Source organism: Anticarsia gemmatalis, chromosome Z, assembly GCF_050436995.1.
Source record: "Anticarsia gemmatalis isolate Benzon Research Colony breed Stoneville strain chromosome Z, ilAntGemm2 primary, whole genome shotgun sequence".
Taxonomy (NCBI): domain Eukaryota; kingdom Metazoa; phylum Arthropoda; class Insecta; order Lepidoptera; family Erebidae; genus Anticarsia; species Anticarsia gemmatalis.
The window spans coordinates 4,456,082-4,473,930 of NC_134776.1; the positions used below are offsets into that span (position 1 = coordinate 4,456,082).

Genomic DNA, 17,849 nt, shown 5'->3' on the forward strand with positions numbered 1-17,849 from the left:
ACCCAGTGAATTATTGAGTGGGCTCAAATAACGCGAGTTTATTACTCATACATTTAGTTTCATCTACAACTACGAACACACTCTTAATGAACAATTAAAATAAATTTAATTATGATATAATTTTTAGGTAGAAGCAACTTAAAATACAAGTTTTGGTTTCAAAGCAAAACTATTACTGAATGTAATAGCGAATAGGATGTGAGTGCAAATGAGGGCGGGATTTTCGCGAACGGAGTCGCGAGATCAGCTAGTTAAATATACATCAAACCAATAGTTCGTTGCACTGAAATTCAAAGACGTTTCAGACTTCTGCATAGATTCATGAATGTTGAATCAGAATTTGAATACTAGCACTTACACGCGACTTGTTTTGCATAGAATTTAACATTATTCTCTATCTGTATAATGCAGCTTTCTAGCTATGAAGGAATTTATAAAATTGGACAAGTAAACTTAAGATCTGCCTGCACTCATGCGGCGTTATGTCTTTTAATGATCAGCGGCCGCGGTTGACGCCAATCGCCATATACCGACAAGTGGGTACTGCACCAGGAAGTCTACACTGGTTGTCAATATCCAGAGTTTTTTAAGTTCTCGCGATTAGAACTCACTGCATTATCCTAAAAAAACGAAGAGGTATATTAAACTTTTAGTTAGTCTAATTCGAATCAAAAGTGTTTCTGGGATATAGACTCCTAATTCAGTAGTCACATTGAAGGGTAGCGAGCGTTAAGCGGTGAGGATGGAAACGTGTAAATCTTCGTCTGATTGTTACCCCTTAAGCGCTGTGTTGCACGACAAGTCACAGCTTTTTGCGCTTATGTTTCGCGCGAACCGTGCGCGTTTTATAAAAACTAACCGAAGGGTCGCGTTTTTGTGTAATCGTTAAAGGTAGTTTTATTAAAAACTTGTTATTTTTCCAATTAATTTTGAATGAACACGAACTCTATTTCTATGCGCAACGCGTGTTGCGTTCAAAGAACATCCCTCGCTAACGGATACCTTCGTTATGACAGCTATTGGGTTTTTTATAAAAACGTTAATTTAAAAGAACTATAAATCACAGGTTTTTGCTTATTATTAAAATTTAACTTATAAATTTATTCTACTCCGATTTTATCAAAATTTGTATTTATTACTTCCTTAAGTTGTTTTTCAAACGGAAAATATTTGCCACTTTATTATCATTATTAACTTTTGAGCCCGTTAGTATCCCATCGCTGGGCAAGGGTCTCCTCTCTCCTTCCTGAATAATAAATTGTCAAGACTTTTAATTGACAATCAATGACCAGATAATATAATCCTTCCCTACAACAACTTATCACCAAAGAGACGAAACCCACATAAAAAAATCAAATAAAAAAGAAAACTACAATGAAACATCATGACACATAGTCGAAATAAGTATAATAAGTAGTTATAATATTAAGTGGGTCGACTAGTCACCGTCATAAAACTCTGCTTACTCACATATAAGCAAGCGTAATGGTCTCTGAATCATAGGCATTAAGAAAATAATTACCATTTTATCTTTACGAACTTGCATTGTTACGCTCTTATGCTAAAATTGGTCTTAATATTTATTGTTAATACTACATGTTACATGCGGCTTTGCTTGTTAATAGTCAGTTGTAGCGCAGTGGTAAAAACATTGTATTACCACGACCAATTTCGAAGGGTACGGATTTGAGTCCCATACGAGGAAAAATATCAAGTTGAGTAATTCATTTTATTAAATTAACGACACGAATTTTTTTTCGCTGATTAAACACATTTTTTTAAATGCTAAGAGCCCAATAGTAACGTAATAAAAATATTTTATTTTAGAAAATTCCGTGCTTTAAAGGGTACGTGGTTAGTCGTGCTTATTGTTACAATAAACAGTTGCTGTTAAATCACAGGCTTGCAGTTGACTTGCTCAATTATAACACTAGGATGACCACGACAATAAAAAACATTGGAGGTTCACCGGGTAGCTAGTAAAGCGAAAAAAATGGAAGAAATGAGTGCGAAACCACAGGCAATAACTAGTATATCCTATACATTCATTGTTGTAAACATCACGCCTGTGACACTTTGTAAGCAGATGTATAAGAAATACACTTACTGTTAATTTTCATAGTGTTCGTGTAATATTGCTATACCAGCCAGAAAAACAAACTCCGAGTTACAATTTAGAACAATTTAATAAAAACTTTGAAAACCCAATAAGAGCTAACACGGGAACGGGACCTAAGACTTTTTATCCCAGGAAATCTGTCCACGCGACCCAAGTCACGCCAGAATCCGACTCCACTATAGTTGGAAGAAAGATTAGGCTGATTGATTGTTGATTGCTGATTCGTAGTTAGTTCTGAGTAATGAAAAAACAAATTTTAATGCTGTATCCTATAGGCCTATGTCAGTCGCATAACCCTGCGGGTCACTAATGTTTTAAATTACAATTTTGCGTACCTCAACCAGCCGCGAACCATGCACGCAAGGCCTTCTACTAAGTTGTTAGACTACAGTACATAATATTATTAAAATATATCGTCCCAAAACATATCAAAATAACCGTCTTACATGGATTATGTTTACCTTGCGAATGTAATAATAATGAATTATTCAGAGCAAGACGTTCGTACGTTTGTCATTTACAATTTTAGTAGCTATCTGCGTATCGACCGTATATACATAGTAATACGAATTATATATCTTCATGACTACTTAGGAAAGGAACGAACAGAAGTACTTACGCATTTTGAAGTGTTACTTTTTCGTGGATAGTCAAATTATTGTCAAAATTCAAGCGTCCTGAAGTTTTTTAACACTTAACTTGAGTGACTGCAATTTATAAGTACGTGAATTAAAGCTAACACCTTAGAATGCCTGAGGTTTCGGCGCAGGTAACACTGGCCGTGGTCTAAGGCAAAAAGTTTGTATTGCAATAAAGTATAAGTAAAAGTTCTGATACATTGAAACCTATTAGTAAACGCAATATATACATTTCCATAACTATCTTGAATGTACTAAAAGTCCTAAACAGTCACGAGAAATACAACATGCTGGGACAATATTCGCGTGTATTCGTTGCCCATAGAGAGATTGCTTCGGCCAACGTTATTCGAGGTTCAAAATGAGTGTACGAAGTACGTCAAACATATCCATCCAGAAATGCAGAGTTTAATAAACGTCGTATTTAGTGATACGCGGTGCCCTCAAGCGGCTGCATGTCAAACCACTAATGCAGAGGGCCAAAGGGTCAGCTACTATTTATGCTACCACTGACCATGGATAGGTTATTGAAATCATTTCAAGTGTGACGCGATCAAAAGTTTTGAACCCCTTCGGATAAACATTTGCTTTTTCCCCTAATGTGCAAATTTTTCGTTTGTTATCGCGTATGCCGTTTTAGTTAGCTGCTGTGGTCAGTTTTATTGAAACTGGCCACCAATGTCGATGTATCTTCAATATTTTATAATAATAGGACCTAAATATTAAATGTAATAAATTGTTGTGTAAAATTGTTTAAGCCTCGATTATATCCTGCAGGTATTTATTTCGTAAGCGTAATATTAGAAATCGCTAATTAACATAATTTAATTCAACCTTTGTATTAAATGCCAGATTTAATTATAGAATTTTATTCATTAAGATTTTAGTTTTTCAATTATGAAGACTAAAATTAAGCCTGATTTTAACATTAGACTCGAGTTTATAAAAATTAGTCACTCTATTGCATAAAACAAAGTCGCTTCGAGCTGTACAGACTGTAAAAACTACGCAACGGATTTAGATGCAATTAAAGATAGAGCGATTCAAGAGAAAAACTTATATGTGAAAAAACTTTTAAAAGATTTTTGTAAAATAATTTCCAAACCAGGTGAAACTGGAGCGATCCGATAGTTTCAATTTAGAATTCACGAAAAACCCTTCAGTCTGAAATATAGATATACATTTTTGTTTCGTTAGCGTGAACGTTAGAGAGGTAGAATGCTACCAGACACTGAAAACTTTTAAGTGGAAAATATCCAGCCATGGAATTCCCAATATAGGTATTGGGAATCTAGTCCGTCAACTATTTTATCAATAACTACCGAACAGATAAAATGTTAGATTTTTATTTGTTGGTATTTGTTACGTGAAACTGCGATATAAAATACTGAAACAAAATTTCAATATTGTACAAAATGTCATGCGGGTATTTGAACATATTTTGTGCGCAATACAGTATAAAATGAAATAACTGTTGTTAAACGCATTAAATTTGGAATGTTACTTAACAACATTTTACAATCAGTCAGTATTATCTTTATGTGGACAAAATAAATATATGTCCATCTCAATTTTAATTATGTTAAGAGATTAATAATAAGTTTTCTTAAATACTAGACTTCTCGAACTACTAATCTTTTGAGAACAGCAACATAATAAATATCTCCGGACAACTCGCACATCGTCTTATCATCCCAACAAATTCCTTAACAAACTCCACATCGGAAAGCAACTAGCACAAATATAAATATCGTCGAATAAAGTAATAAAAGGCAGCTTATCAAAAGTTCTTCACCCATTGGACATTAACAGAATTAATCGTACACCAAGTATAATAAATAGGCTTATCGCCCGGCATAAATTAATCTACTACTTAATACTATAGATTTTTTTATTCTCACTACTTACATTTTTAATTACAAACGTTAATTGAAATCTGCATAGCAGTGTTGATTTCAAGAAATTAATGTTAAACTAGTTAGTTCTTGAATTAAAAACATCAGATTTTAATGTGGATGTAAGATTAGAAATGAAAGGCGAAAGTTTAAAATTAGTTCCATTTTTTATCTTTTAATTGTCTTTTTCATTAATTAAAGACGACGTTCCGTCGATATGTTGTTAAACTGAAGATTTTATATGACTATTGTATTTTGTATTTTGAAAGTACACATTACACATGTAACGCTGACATGACACGTGCTTTTTTGAAATAGTACTTATAGTCAATTATTCAATAGAGTGCAGCACTAATTACATATTATTAAAAATTTGTTTGAAAATAAAAAGTATACTATTATTAGACAGTATATTTTAAAGTTTGAATGAATGAGAATTGGTTTCAGAATAAATAAACGATTGAACTAGCAACTAATAAGGACTACAAATAACTCTTGAAACAACAAATAAACCGTATTTAACATACCTAACTCAAAAAAATACGCTGCACAGATTCGTAACGACCACTACTAGTTTGCAAAATTACAATACTTTCGAGTTGCCAAAAAAGTGAGTTGCCTTTCACCTCTAACCTAAGTTTTGACTAAAACACTATATCAATAATAATCCTTATTGTTACAAAAGGCTATACACAGTAAACATCTAATGTATATTTATTGTACCTAAATACCAAGTTACTTTTTTATTATTTTGACGGACAACTCCGGCGCTCCTGTGTCGCGGCGACTTACAAACGTACAAACAACAGACTCAAAATACAGCTAGACCCAAAACAATTAATTGTTCCGTGTGGGCATCAAACACACGACCTTTCGATGCACGGGTAGTGGCGTGGTTACCACCTTAACCACTGCACAACGGCGGCCGTCGAAATTTATTACTTCACTATCATATGGTATGGGTAATATTATGGGCTCTTGGATAACGCTTCTTTATTCTATTATAGTACATACACAGTACTATATATTATAATTTAAATAAATTGTGTATACCAAAGCTCTAAACGGTCGGACTAAAACATTAAGCGATAAAAAAGCATTAAAAATGGTTAATTTTTAAACTGTTTCAGTGTTGTAACGCAAACATTCACTTATCTATGTTGATTGCAATGCTGAAACAATATCCTTTTGTTACAAGAAAGACCTAGTTTTGGTCGCGAAACGCTAAATTATACAACTCGGTTAACAATGGACGTCGTATTTATATTTTCAACAAAAAAATCTATGTTTTTACAATCCCTTTGCGATTATGTTGGCTACAAGAATGTTGTACAGCTTTTACGTAAGTACTTCATATTATTTCAATATTTGAGAAGTTTTTTTTGACCCGTTACTGTCCCACTGCTGGGCAAGGGTCTCCTTCGGAATTTAATGGAGGCATTAAGGTTTTTGTCTACCACATTGGCCAGATGCGGCTTGGGGACTTCGTATGCCCGAAATAAATGCTTTTCACAATTTTTCAAAAGCTTAAATTCTATTTATATTGCATTATCAGACATAATAAATACTTCTTTAGTGTCTAAAGCTACCCATAAAATGTGAATTAAGCTAAAAGTTCAAGAAGTCCCGGTTTGTATCCCATATAACAGCTTTTTATGTTAAGGAGCTACTGTAAAACAGTAGCCCGAAGTTCGATAGCGAAGTAAGCTCGTACTACAAGTTCAAAGAACTGAACCAAATACCTATTAAATTTATATATCCGACCATTAATATCCTTTATATAAATAAAGTTAATTAATCAAAAAGCTAAATCTAAAATAATAATCGTATTAAACTTTCCATACAGCATACATTTTAAATAAACTTCGATATTATTTTTAATAAGTTAAAAACACACCTGAAACTTCCAAATACCTATACCTATCTACATATTTGTACATCATAATTCATCCAATAATTGAAAACACCCGTAACTATTTACATAGTGCCGTCCTTTTCCTATTTCAGTAGAAAGAACAGAGACGCCTATAGTCTGTCAGCTCAGTGAAACGGCACAGTCTCGGCCATGTGCGTTCGTAAAAAGTTTCTGTACTTGGAAAACTTTTTTCGTACGAATTCGTTTAATATTTTATACGTAAAATATTTGTTTTTTGAATGAAATATACTTAATTTGATGCTTAATACGGATGACTTGTGATTATTTAAGATTGAAAATGAAATCGAAAATTTGTTTAAATATAAATTTTCACGGATTTAAACTACATAAATATTTGCCGAAAAGAAAACCTTTGTACAGAAAAGTAAATCATTTTTTAAAGTCACATTTCAAGATTTGAAAGCATTATTAGGTGTTTTTATTTATTAAACAATATTTTTAAAATAAATAAAACTTAGTTGTATTCTGTAATGTTGAAAACAACAGTAACTAAAGCCTGAACACAAAAGGCCAGCATTTTGTCTAACCCGGGATAGCACCCGCTAATTTGCAATCGCGAACACTTCCGCTAAACTTCCTTAAACTTATGTCTGTTACATATTATTGCAGTTAATTTTATAGCTTAATTTCTTCAGACCCGGCTTATAGACAAATATTTTTATTATGTAAGTTAATAAATCTGTATTTTATAATGATAATGATTTCATCAACCGCTGTCTATAGAATTGGACGAGGGAGATATTTTATTTAGCAAGTCATAGCTAGTTGGTGTCACCGGTAACACGATCGACGAGGTAAGTAAGGTTTGACGCGGCTTGTATAAAGAGGGGTGGCTACCCGTTTTGCAGGCTGAAGATTTTAATTAGCTAAGTTTTTAGAGATAGTTTTTTGTGAAATAGATATGTAGTTAGAGTAGTATTTTATTGATAATTATCACCTAAATTCCTTTAGTAAGTAGTTTTACTTTTTAGTTTCTTTAGTGTTTATTCGTTTGTTGCTTTTTGAAATTGTTCCGTTTACAAAATTATTCAAGTATTGTTGTATCAAGTTTTTTTTTATGCATCGGGAAGTTAGAAAACCGTACTTTACCAAAATTTACATTTATATTCATTACTTTATGAAGTAGAATATATTTCGTACCAAATAAGTATGTTTTATAGGAAAAAAAATCTTATTATTACTAATCTTATACTGTAAGTATAAGAAACAAAAATCATTAATTTTATTAGACGTAAAAGTTACAAGGGAACGGAAAGTTCCAACGATATTTTGGAAACATGATCTTAGAGCTTCATTATAATTAGCGCGGAATCACTATTACTTAGGAAAAACATTCCACGACACATGTAACAAAGAATAACAATAAAAAAACAAATAATAACCGATGTATCATTATAAATAACAAGTGTGTTACAAAATATGGAATACGGAAAATCTCCAAAAAATATTATTGAGCTTTTTATCTAAGTTGTTTCAGGAAAAACTATGTTTTAGAGATACTTAATAATTTATTAGTAAAATGTATTAATTCTATTTAAGATTTGAATTTATTTTTTTAAGTGCGAATGAGATCGTGATTAAGAATTATAGAAAAGTGAATATTTTATAATTTATAACTCCAGTTTTATTTTATTACATAATTGTTTTAAAACTGCTGAAGTATTTTTTATATTGTGTTTAAGTAATATTATTAATCTATAGTTGTTAAAGTAACAATTCTTTTAATTAATGTTGCTACTTATTTGTTTTATTATTTATTTAGTAGATTTATTCTTCAATTATATTAATAATTATACATTTTGAATAGTATAAAACATGTTATTATAGTCCTTTCAAAGTATAAATAACTATTTATGTTGTTATTTATTTATATAATGGTTATTTTCTAAGATAGAAGAAACTTCTTCCCTAATATATCTTGCCTGAGAATAAACTCTCGCACGCAAAAACTGTACTGGACAGGTTAAGACGTAGCGCGACCGTTTAACTAAAACTTTATAGACATATTATTATATTTTATAAATAACTTATAAACGTATATTTTCTAATAATTTTATGAACCTATAATTTTCTTTTGTTATCACTTGAATATGTACAATTAATTAGGTAATATCTCAATAAATTATAATTTAATTTTTTTTAATAATTAATAGTCATACTTAAATGTTATTTGTAATTTGTGCTTTGTTATTACAATAATTATATTTGATTATTTAGTTACTGTAATTTTAAGTAGTGTCCATTTGAAATATATTGTGCCTACATTTTATACTGTCTTCTAAAAATATTTCGTCACCCGGTAGTTGAACCCGGTAATGTCAAAGGGTAAGTCGCACTTGCGGCTACAAGACGTAAGAGGACCTTATCTCGAAAGATGTTTTTTTTTTTTTGATAGACGGAAAATATTTTATGATCTGACAATTCTCATACATAAAATGTATTTTATTGCTTTTTATTACTAATTAATATTTTTAAGTAATTATATTAATAATTTATATTGAAATTCACTATTTACCAAACCTTTTTCATCATTTATAAAATCTTTGAAAATACATTTTTAATTTTAATATTAATAATTAGCTTCATTTATTAATCGCTTATTTTTCTTTCGCTATTTGAACATTTTATTTTTAGTACGAAATTCAAAATTGCAATATTTTGCATTTTTATGTTCTTATCTAGCAACGAAAAAACTTTTGAAACTTAGTTTTAGTACTTTTGTTTCCGTTCAATTACATTACATAAACGGTTTGCATGAAAAATAACTATACAATCATATCCGGAAGGTTTCCAGTTCATTTCCTCAACAGAATGTCTAATATCAAACAATAATCGCATTAAACTATAACTTTGATTACTTTGCTAACTTTTTTCCCAACGACTTCTCCGCGCGGTGCTGTACTTGATAGTTGCGACTACACAGACTAACTTCCGCAAACATACACCCACCGTCTGGAATACACCCCTAGTTAATTACCAATCAATATTAAATATCTAACGATTAAAGAAAGTCTCACAGAGCTCACAAAAAATCATATCCAATTTTTCGCAAACTACAAATTATTTTTAAAAACTTTAAAACAATATTGTGGAGCATCAGATAAGAAAGCAGCGGCCGGTGGTGTGAGGAGCGACTTGTCAGTCGGCGGAGGCCTACATCGAGCGAGCGGATCAACAACACTATAATAACTTTTACATTAGCATTAACAAAGTACTCAAGTCAAAAATAAATTAATTACGTAATGCGATACTGTATGGAAAGTTTGTGTGAGCGGGGGTGGCGCGGGGCGCGCGGCGCGCCCGCCTCCCGCCGCGGGAAAACTTTGTGAGGACTCACCCTCTCCTCCTCGCGGATCATCTCGGCGATGCCGGGGCGGATGTCGACGTCGTCGGGGTGCAGCGGCGGCAGCGGCGGCTGGGCGCCGGCGGGCTCGGCCGGCGGCATCAGGTCGGCGGCGGGCGTGGGGCTGGGCGTGGGCGGGTGCGCGCGGCTCGAGCTCACGCTGGCGCGGTCCTCGGACAGGCGGCGGCGAGCCTTGGGCGGCGAGTCCTGGTCGCGCGCGCGCTCCGGCCGCTTGGCAGCGCGCCGCTCGGCGCCGGGCTGCACCACGGCGTGCTCGCCACTCACGTCGGTGAGGCCGCGGATCTTCAGCGACTCGGCCACCTTCAGCAGCGCCGGGATCTGCTCCTGCGACACGTTGATCTCGCCGCGGTACATAAAGTCCACCACCGCCTTCAGGTCGCAGTACTTGGTGTCGCGCATGATTATGATCGGATGCTGGCACGGGTTGTCCATGAACAGCGACTGGAAGTACGGGCTGCACGCGGACAGCACCACTTTGTGCGCTTTCAAACTTTGTCCGTCGCAAGATAGAGTCACATCCACGAAAGATTGAGTTTGCAAAAGTTGGTCAAAGCTGCTCGTCAAGTTGCTCTGGTAGTTGTTCCACCGCAGGCAGAACTGCTGCGGGGAGTCGACCGGCTCCCGGCACTCCATAGCCGCGGGATCCTCCTCGGCCGGCATCGCTTCAACGACAACGGGATCGCATCTGCAGCGGAAGGAGCGGAGTGAGACCGGTACGCATGTGACGCAGACGACGATTCGCGAGGCACTGAGCGACGCGCCTCGCGGCGGGCCGGCGGCGCGCGGGGCGGGCGGCGCGCGGGGGCGGGCCGCCGCCGCCCGCCGGCCAATGGCGGCGCCGCGCCGCCTCCGGGCGCCACGCCCCCGCACCGCGCCGCCCGCGCCCCGCGCGTGGCCGCTGCGCGCGCGCACCTCGCACACACCTCGCGTTACATTTCACGATAAATTAGTGTTAACCGCCGACTCCATTAGTACGTACCGCTATAAATATTATGTTTTTATTGTTAATCGGTACATTGTGGAGTAGAGCGACGCGTCTGGAGGCGCGCTCGCTGCCTACCACGATACTTAAATGTTAATCTATACAGATCAACGTGCAATTAGCGACGCCACACTACATTGTCTACATATTAAACACAATTATTTACTAACACGATTGATTTATTAGATCATTACAACAATATCTCTTGCAATTTGGTGCATTCGTTTGTAATTAAGTGGTTAGAAACTAATGACAAATATTTAAAAAATGCAGTAATTAATGCAAGCACAGTAAATTTATTTGATAGAGTAAAATCTGTCTAGACTTGTGCTAAACATAGAGTGCATTATGTCATGTTGCAGAACTGACAGTTTTTCATTGAAAAATTACAAATAGCTTGTAATTAATTAAATCCAATACCTAGATGAAGGGCAAGCCAGACATATTCTGTATAGGGATTAAAGCCTCTAATCGTCCTAAAGGTACTTATTATGGGTTTCAATAAGTTTTCAAAACGTTTTTATATATTCAGGTCTCTCAAAGGCTTGACTTCATTGACTTATTGACCTTGAATTGATAAAAACTGACTTAACCTGTCATGTTGAATGAAAATTACGATATAGATGTACACCAAGTGGTCACCCATCCGAGGGCAAGTCGCTCTAAATATTCCTTAGGTCAGTTACAAATTAGTTTCACATACAATCACATTCATAATAATATATTACGGGTATAAAATTTTCACATAAACATGTCTTGAAGTAATGAATAAATGTACAATTTTTGTGTTTCTTTTTAAGAAAGCTTTCAAATCATTATGTTCCTACTGTTACATACAAAAATACTTATAATCTCGCCTTAAATTTCAACGGGGGTAGGCAGAGACTGGCGATCCCAACAAACTTATTTCGCGTTATCCATCAAACGCAAAATTATTGTATCAACCACAATGTATATTATCAGGCAGTTAGAGTGACCGTGAGTTTTGTACTAGTTTTTCTCATAAGGCTTCTACTGTTTTCAACCTAGTGGTAGATTCACTAATTAACTAACATAAGTGTCAATATTACACAACAATTGACAAATTATTTGAATTACTACAACTACAGATTACTACAAGACCTGGTTTCACCATATCCAAATACACTTTGACTGCCTCCGTAGCGCAGTGGTTGAGGTCCCTACCACTACGTTACATCGGAACGTCGTGGGTTCGATTCACACACGGGACAAATATTTGTGCGATCCACAAATTGTTGCTTAAGGTCTGGTTGGTTGTTCTTTGTGCCCGTTGTTTGCATGTTTGTAGAAGAGCCCACAACACAAGAGCAATAATTAGTGAGAGAGATGAGAGATGCCTTTAAAAAAGATAAGTAAGTACTTCAAGACTCGTTTTCACTACTTCTAGATATCTATCCAATATCTTGTCAGACGATCTAGACAGTTGTTTTCGTACATTTGCTGTCATCTAAGGCGCTTATAACTAGTTGCGCTCACCGATCGGTAGACGATCTGTGGTTAAGCAACCCTTGGCTCGGACACTACATAGATGGGTGACCGCATAGTGGTATTTAAACTGGGCGTCTGCGTGGAAGGCATGTAAAAAGTCGGTCCCGGTTGTTGTCAATTAAGATGTTCCGAGATCAAGGGAAGATCAAAGGCCTTCGGGCGACTTGAACAACCTTGGCGCTAGGTTGACAACTAATCATACGATAAGAAGAAGAAGCTGTCACTTTATTTCAGCAGATAGGTTATCTGACACTTATTTATAAACTTTGAAACTTTTGATTATCAACTTTTTGTTTTTATTTATTTTTTATATACAGCTCTTATAATTGCCTTTGGGACTTTTAAAACATACAAACAATGGACACAAAGTACAACCAGACCTGAAACAACAATTTGTGCAGTCCCATACTACACAAAATATATTTGTTTCGTATGGGAATTATTCCTACGACCGAGACGTAGTATCGTGGCGACCACCTTAATTACTGTGCTACGGAGACCGTCATACTACTATTGAGCTTTTGGAAGTGCCACTTTATTTTTATACAATTTTGTATTTTCCTTGTCTATTTTTAAGAGCTCCTTGATACTTTCAGATGATGTCCTAAATACTGCTCCTATTAATTTTAAGGCTTCGATTTCCGTCTTAGTTCGTCAACGTAAATTTGTTTTAGACCCTTGGAACTGTACCAATTTCTTTTATAATATTTTTGTGGTGGGAAAATAATAACCTTTTATAGATCTTAGCTTGATACAAATTTTGATATTGTCAGTGAGTAAAGCAACCTTTAGTTAGGACATTTTATAGATGGGTGACCTGTCGGTAGTATTTGAGCTAAGGTAGGGTAAGGAGATGGTTGGGTAAAAGTCCATCTCGATTGTTTTTAATGATGGTAACATTCAGTTTGAACGACTTTGACACTAAGTTAACTACAAACCATACGATAAAATGGTTAAGTAAGTTTTGACGTTATTTTCTTAGTAGAAATACACTTCAGCAAAAGTAAAACGTAATTAAAAATAATACGAAATATATAATTTAAACATTTGTTTCGTGCTTTTGATAATGAATTAGCCATGTCAAATATTCTTAAGTTTCTAAACAAAATTGTATCTATCTTTATTAATAATCATAAGATTTTTGACCTCTGCTTCGAGTTACAGTAGTACCGACAGACTTGCGACCATTGAAGGCTACAGCGAATTTCAAAGAAGAACTCAATAAAGTTGCTCAACCGGGCAATCGAACCCTTTATAAGTCTTTTAAACTAATTACCGTTTGAACTAATCGTAATGTTAAGTGTTACCCGTCGCGCGGTGTTTAATGATGGGTGACCACTAAGTGGTATTTGAGTTGAACTTAAGGAGAAAATTATGATTTATACATTGTTTGATAATAATATATTATGCTTCTGATAAAAGGTTTCTTAATTAATATTGAATACAAGCTAAAGTTGTTGCTTCTTTATCATGACTCTTTTCACTACTTCTGATTCAGTACCGGTTAACTTATCAAGAGGAAAACCGAAAGCGATTTTGAATTTTTTGGGGTTACAAAGAAATAAAATATGTATTCCATAGTTTTTAAAAGATACTCTACCAGTTCTAAATAATCATTTAAAACAAATTGTGATACTTCCTCTTGACCTTAAACATGTTCAGAGAATAAGGGCCAGTGTCACAGTTTTTGAATTAGTGTAGAATAATCTATTTAATGTATTAATTTAAAATATATTAAAACAATTAATTATGTAAATATCACCTCCACTCATTTGGAAATCTTAGTTACTCACTTTTCCCGAATAATTAACTTAGCTTAGGAGATAGAATTTTGACAGATTTTTAATACATTTGATATAATTGTATCTTATGTATGGCATTGTATGAGTGTAAATGGGGCAAGGAAAGTTTGTAAAGATCGTACCAAGTGGCGATCTTTGATCTCTGCTTGCCTCCATTGGAAAAAGACGTGATATTATGCATACTGACCCGGTAGTAGTGAAAATCGAGCGGTCTGGGCCTTCTTTTCCAAGATATACATGAAAATAGTTTATTTAACACTTATACATAAGACATCAAACACCAGATAGTTTATCTACCACTTATAAGCCGTCAAACTAGCCATTAGTATCCCTAATTCCTAGTTTAGGATCAAACTACGTTACTTAAAATGACCCACTGAAGCGTGTCTGATTGCCAGCGTCATTCCGCTAGCCATTGTCCAAGAGCCAGCTCAATTTCTATACAGACTGACCCTGTAGGTTATCTAGTAATTAATCTGTTCTGAAGAGGATTCAGGGAAAACTTGTTAACTAGTTTCGGCTTGCGGTTTCTCTCGCGGTGGGTGGAAGACAACGGGTGGCAATGTGTTGCAAATAGTATGCCTAATATAGGCTTGCCTTACAGTCGGAAAATGACAACTTCAAATAAATAACTTATCATTGTTCTACTGGTGGATAAGTGTCTCCGAATGAGACAAAGTGTGACTGTTCGTCTCTTCAAGAACTGTGTTCAAGAACTGTCATCCAAAAATTATGACAAAATTTAAATTATCACAGGCTGAAACTTAGGCACTTATTTGAACCCAAAGGATATACGGAACCTTAACGTCGTGTTTCTGATTTTGACGTATCATAAAGAGGAGCTGATTTGACTTGTAGTCAACTACCCTGCTTTCTTTTGCCATGTTAAAAGGTGCAGATTATGGAAGAATCGTTTTATCTTGGAGAAGAAGGCTCAGACCGCTCGATTTTCACTACTACCGGGTCAGTAATAGATTACATGATGTAATGAATGCTAACAAACATACAAAAGAATTGATAGAAGTAAAAATGTTGTATAAGACAAAAGAGAGGCTACATAAAGTTCTTGGAAACCGGTCGTTATTTTTGTTCAAAGCCAGTATAAAATATACGAGAGCTTGGTCTGCAAACAAATGTAGAGTAACGTATGGAGCGACTTTTAGTAATATAGATAGAAGACTTTACGAAAAAGATAAAAGTTATATTATGTATATTTTATAGCAAAGATCTTAGTCAAAAATTGTGTTTAAAAATTTAATTTTCAAAGTTATTTTTTATTTTGTGAAACTGAAAATCATTGTAATACATCTATAGTATCATGTGCTATACCTGAAGGTATAGATAGAAGAGTAAGACATCCTCGTTTTGACATTAACCCCATGTAACAGAGGGCGAACAATATTGCAATTTATAAATATCGGTAGCGCGATTATCGGTAGAAGCGTACTGCAAAAATAGTTCTCGCGACGCCCGCTAGAGGCGCTGATCAGATTGTTATGCAATATTTCTCAATAGCTCAATTTCAAATTGCCGATAGTCGATAGTGGTAGAAAATTGCACAACGGTATATGGAGCTGATAACAATTAGTTTTAACAATGATATAAAATGCCTAGATCTTGCTCACTTGCCAAGTGAGTGCCAATTACTGATAAATAAGTTTCTTTTAACGTGTCACAAAAACATATTTATTAATAGGTGTATGTTATTATTCACCCCTGACAACCACTTTGTAGAAAACCAGCGGGATACGAAAAAATATATATTTTCTTTAAGAGCATTACAGCAGGGTTAAACTGCAAGCAATTTATGAAATATCACTAGAATAACTAATGGCTTGTTTTGCAGTTTAGACTATTAATATTATAAATGCAAAAGGTTGTGAAGATGGATGGAAGTTATGTATGTTTGTTACTCTTGCACGCAAAAACGACTATACTACTAACGACGATACTATTTATGTCGAAATCAAAATCAATCATTTATTCATTTAGGTCAAATATTGACACTTGTGATACTCGTTACAATTACTGAACCTACCACTACCTCGAAAAGGGGGTAAAGCCTTACGAAGAGAGCTAGCAAGAAACTCACGGCCATATTACTATTCACCCCGGGAATTATTTTAAGCGGACGAAGTCGCGGGCAGACTCTAGTATAATATACAATAACATACGACACGTACAGAGGTCAAACAATCACTCAATGAGACCCTAGTTATTACAAAAAATATGGGTTGAAAATGTAAAAAATAGTTTTTTTATGTAATTTGGCACATTCATAGTTTATGACTTGAAATCTATTCACGCTGACGAAATCGCAAGCATAAGTTAGTTACTATTTTAATGATAAAAATACGTCAAGTTAATAAGCCTGTATGACAAACATACAATTCTATAAATACTCAGCTCTACAAAATCCAGGGGTAAAAAACGCATGGTGTAAGTATATAGTACAAATATTTTAATAGTTTTGACTTGTACAAATAGTTAATAATAGTTGTGAAGCGCTATGGACCACCGGCGCTGTTTGTTTGTGCTTTACCCTGGTCAAGTGGCCACGAGTGGGATACCTGGTGTTACGATACAGCGACATCTAGTGGACAATAGGTGGAAATAATAACGCCTTGTGTTTTTTTAATTACATGCTTTATAAAAATAAAAAAATAAAAGAAAAAGTAGTGTTTTTACAATTTACATTTAGTTTTGTCTTATAGTGGTTAATCTAGTGTCAAAGTTGTTCAAGCCGCCCGAGGGGCCTGTGACATGGCTTTATAACTGTTATCTTAGTAGACAACAGCCGTGACCGACTTTTAAGTGCCCTCCGAAACACGGAGACGCCCAGCTCAAATACCACTAAGCGTTCACCCATCTATGGAATGACCGCGCCAAGAGTTGCTTAACTCACAGATCATACCGACCGGTGAGCGCGACTGGCTTTAGTTTACATACATGCGTAGAAGATATGTAGTACTGTTAGTACAAACAGCAACAAATCAATTATTTGGTTCGTTCGTAATCGAACCTACTACCTCTCGGGGCTATGGTAACGACGCATCTACGTATGTGTCTTTACCGACATGACAACACTCCTAGTAGGATTGCTTACTTTGCCACCCCGACTGAAAGTTTTATTGGCAGTCTTCTTACTAGTATTATGCAATAATCCATGTATTTTTTACAAATATGACAAAAAATATATCTTTAAACTACTAGCTATGAGACTCCATATGCTTTGATACATAACGACATAATCAATATTACTATGTTCGTGAATTCTAAAGCTCAGAAGAGTTACCAAAGAATCTCGAATTCGACTAATTTGTTAGTTTTGTATCAAAGCGAAGCCACGTGCTTAGTAGTGCGGATATTTGACAGAAAGTGTTACAGATAGCAACACAAAATACTGAACCAAAAGTTTTTCAGAAACTCTGTATTTTGACAATTTTAAAATGTATTTTAGTGTCTATATTAGTAAACATTGATTACATATTTTATGTATTGCAGATGAAATATAAATAAATATATATATAACAATACTTACATAAATTTATTAAACAAATGATCCCCTGAACTACACACTTGTATTCAATTATGTTTTTTACAG

At 35.0% G+C, this 17,849-nt stretch overlaps 1 protein-coding gene across 2 annotated transcripts in view; it reads right to left on the reverse strand.

Annotated features, from left to right (window-relative positions):
• The window catches only part of LOC142986225 (protein bric-a-brac 1-like), a 267,874-nt gene extending 257,185 nt beyond the window's left edge, over positions 1-10,689 (reverse strand). For both annotated transcript variants that reach the window (XM_076134582.1, XM_076134580.1), the window contains exon 1: positions 9,926-10,689. In XM_076134582.1, the coding sequence (XP_075990697.1) occupies positions 9,926-10,612 (687 nt within the window). In that variant the 5' untranslated portion in view covers positions 10,613-10,689. The remainder of the gene's footprint in view (positions 1-9,925) is intronic.
• Between the last annotated feature and the right edge of the window lie 7,160 nt (positions 10,690-17,849).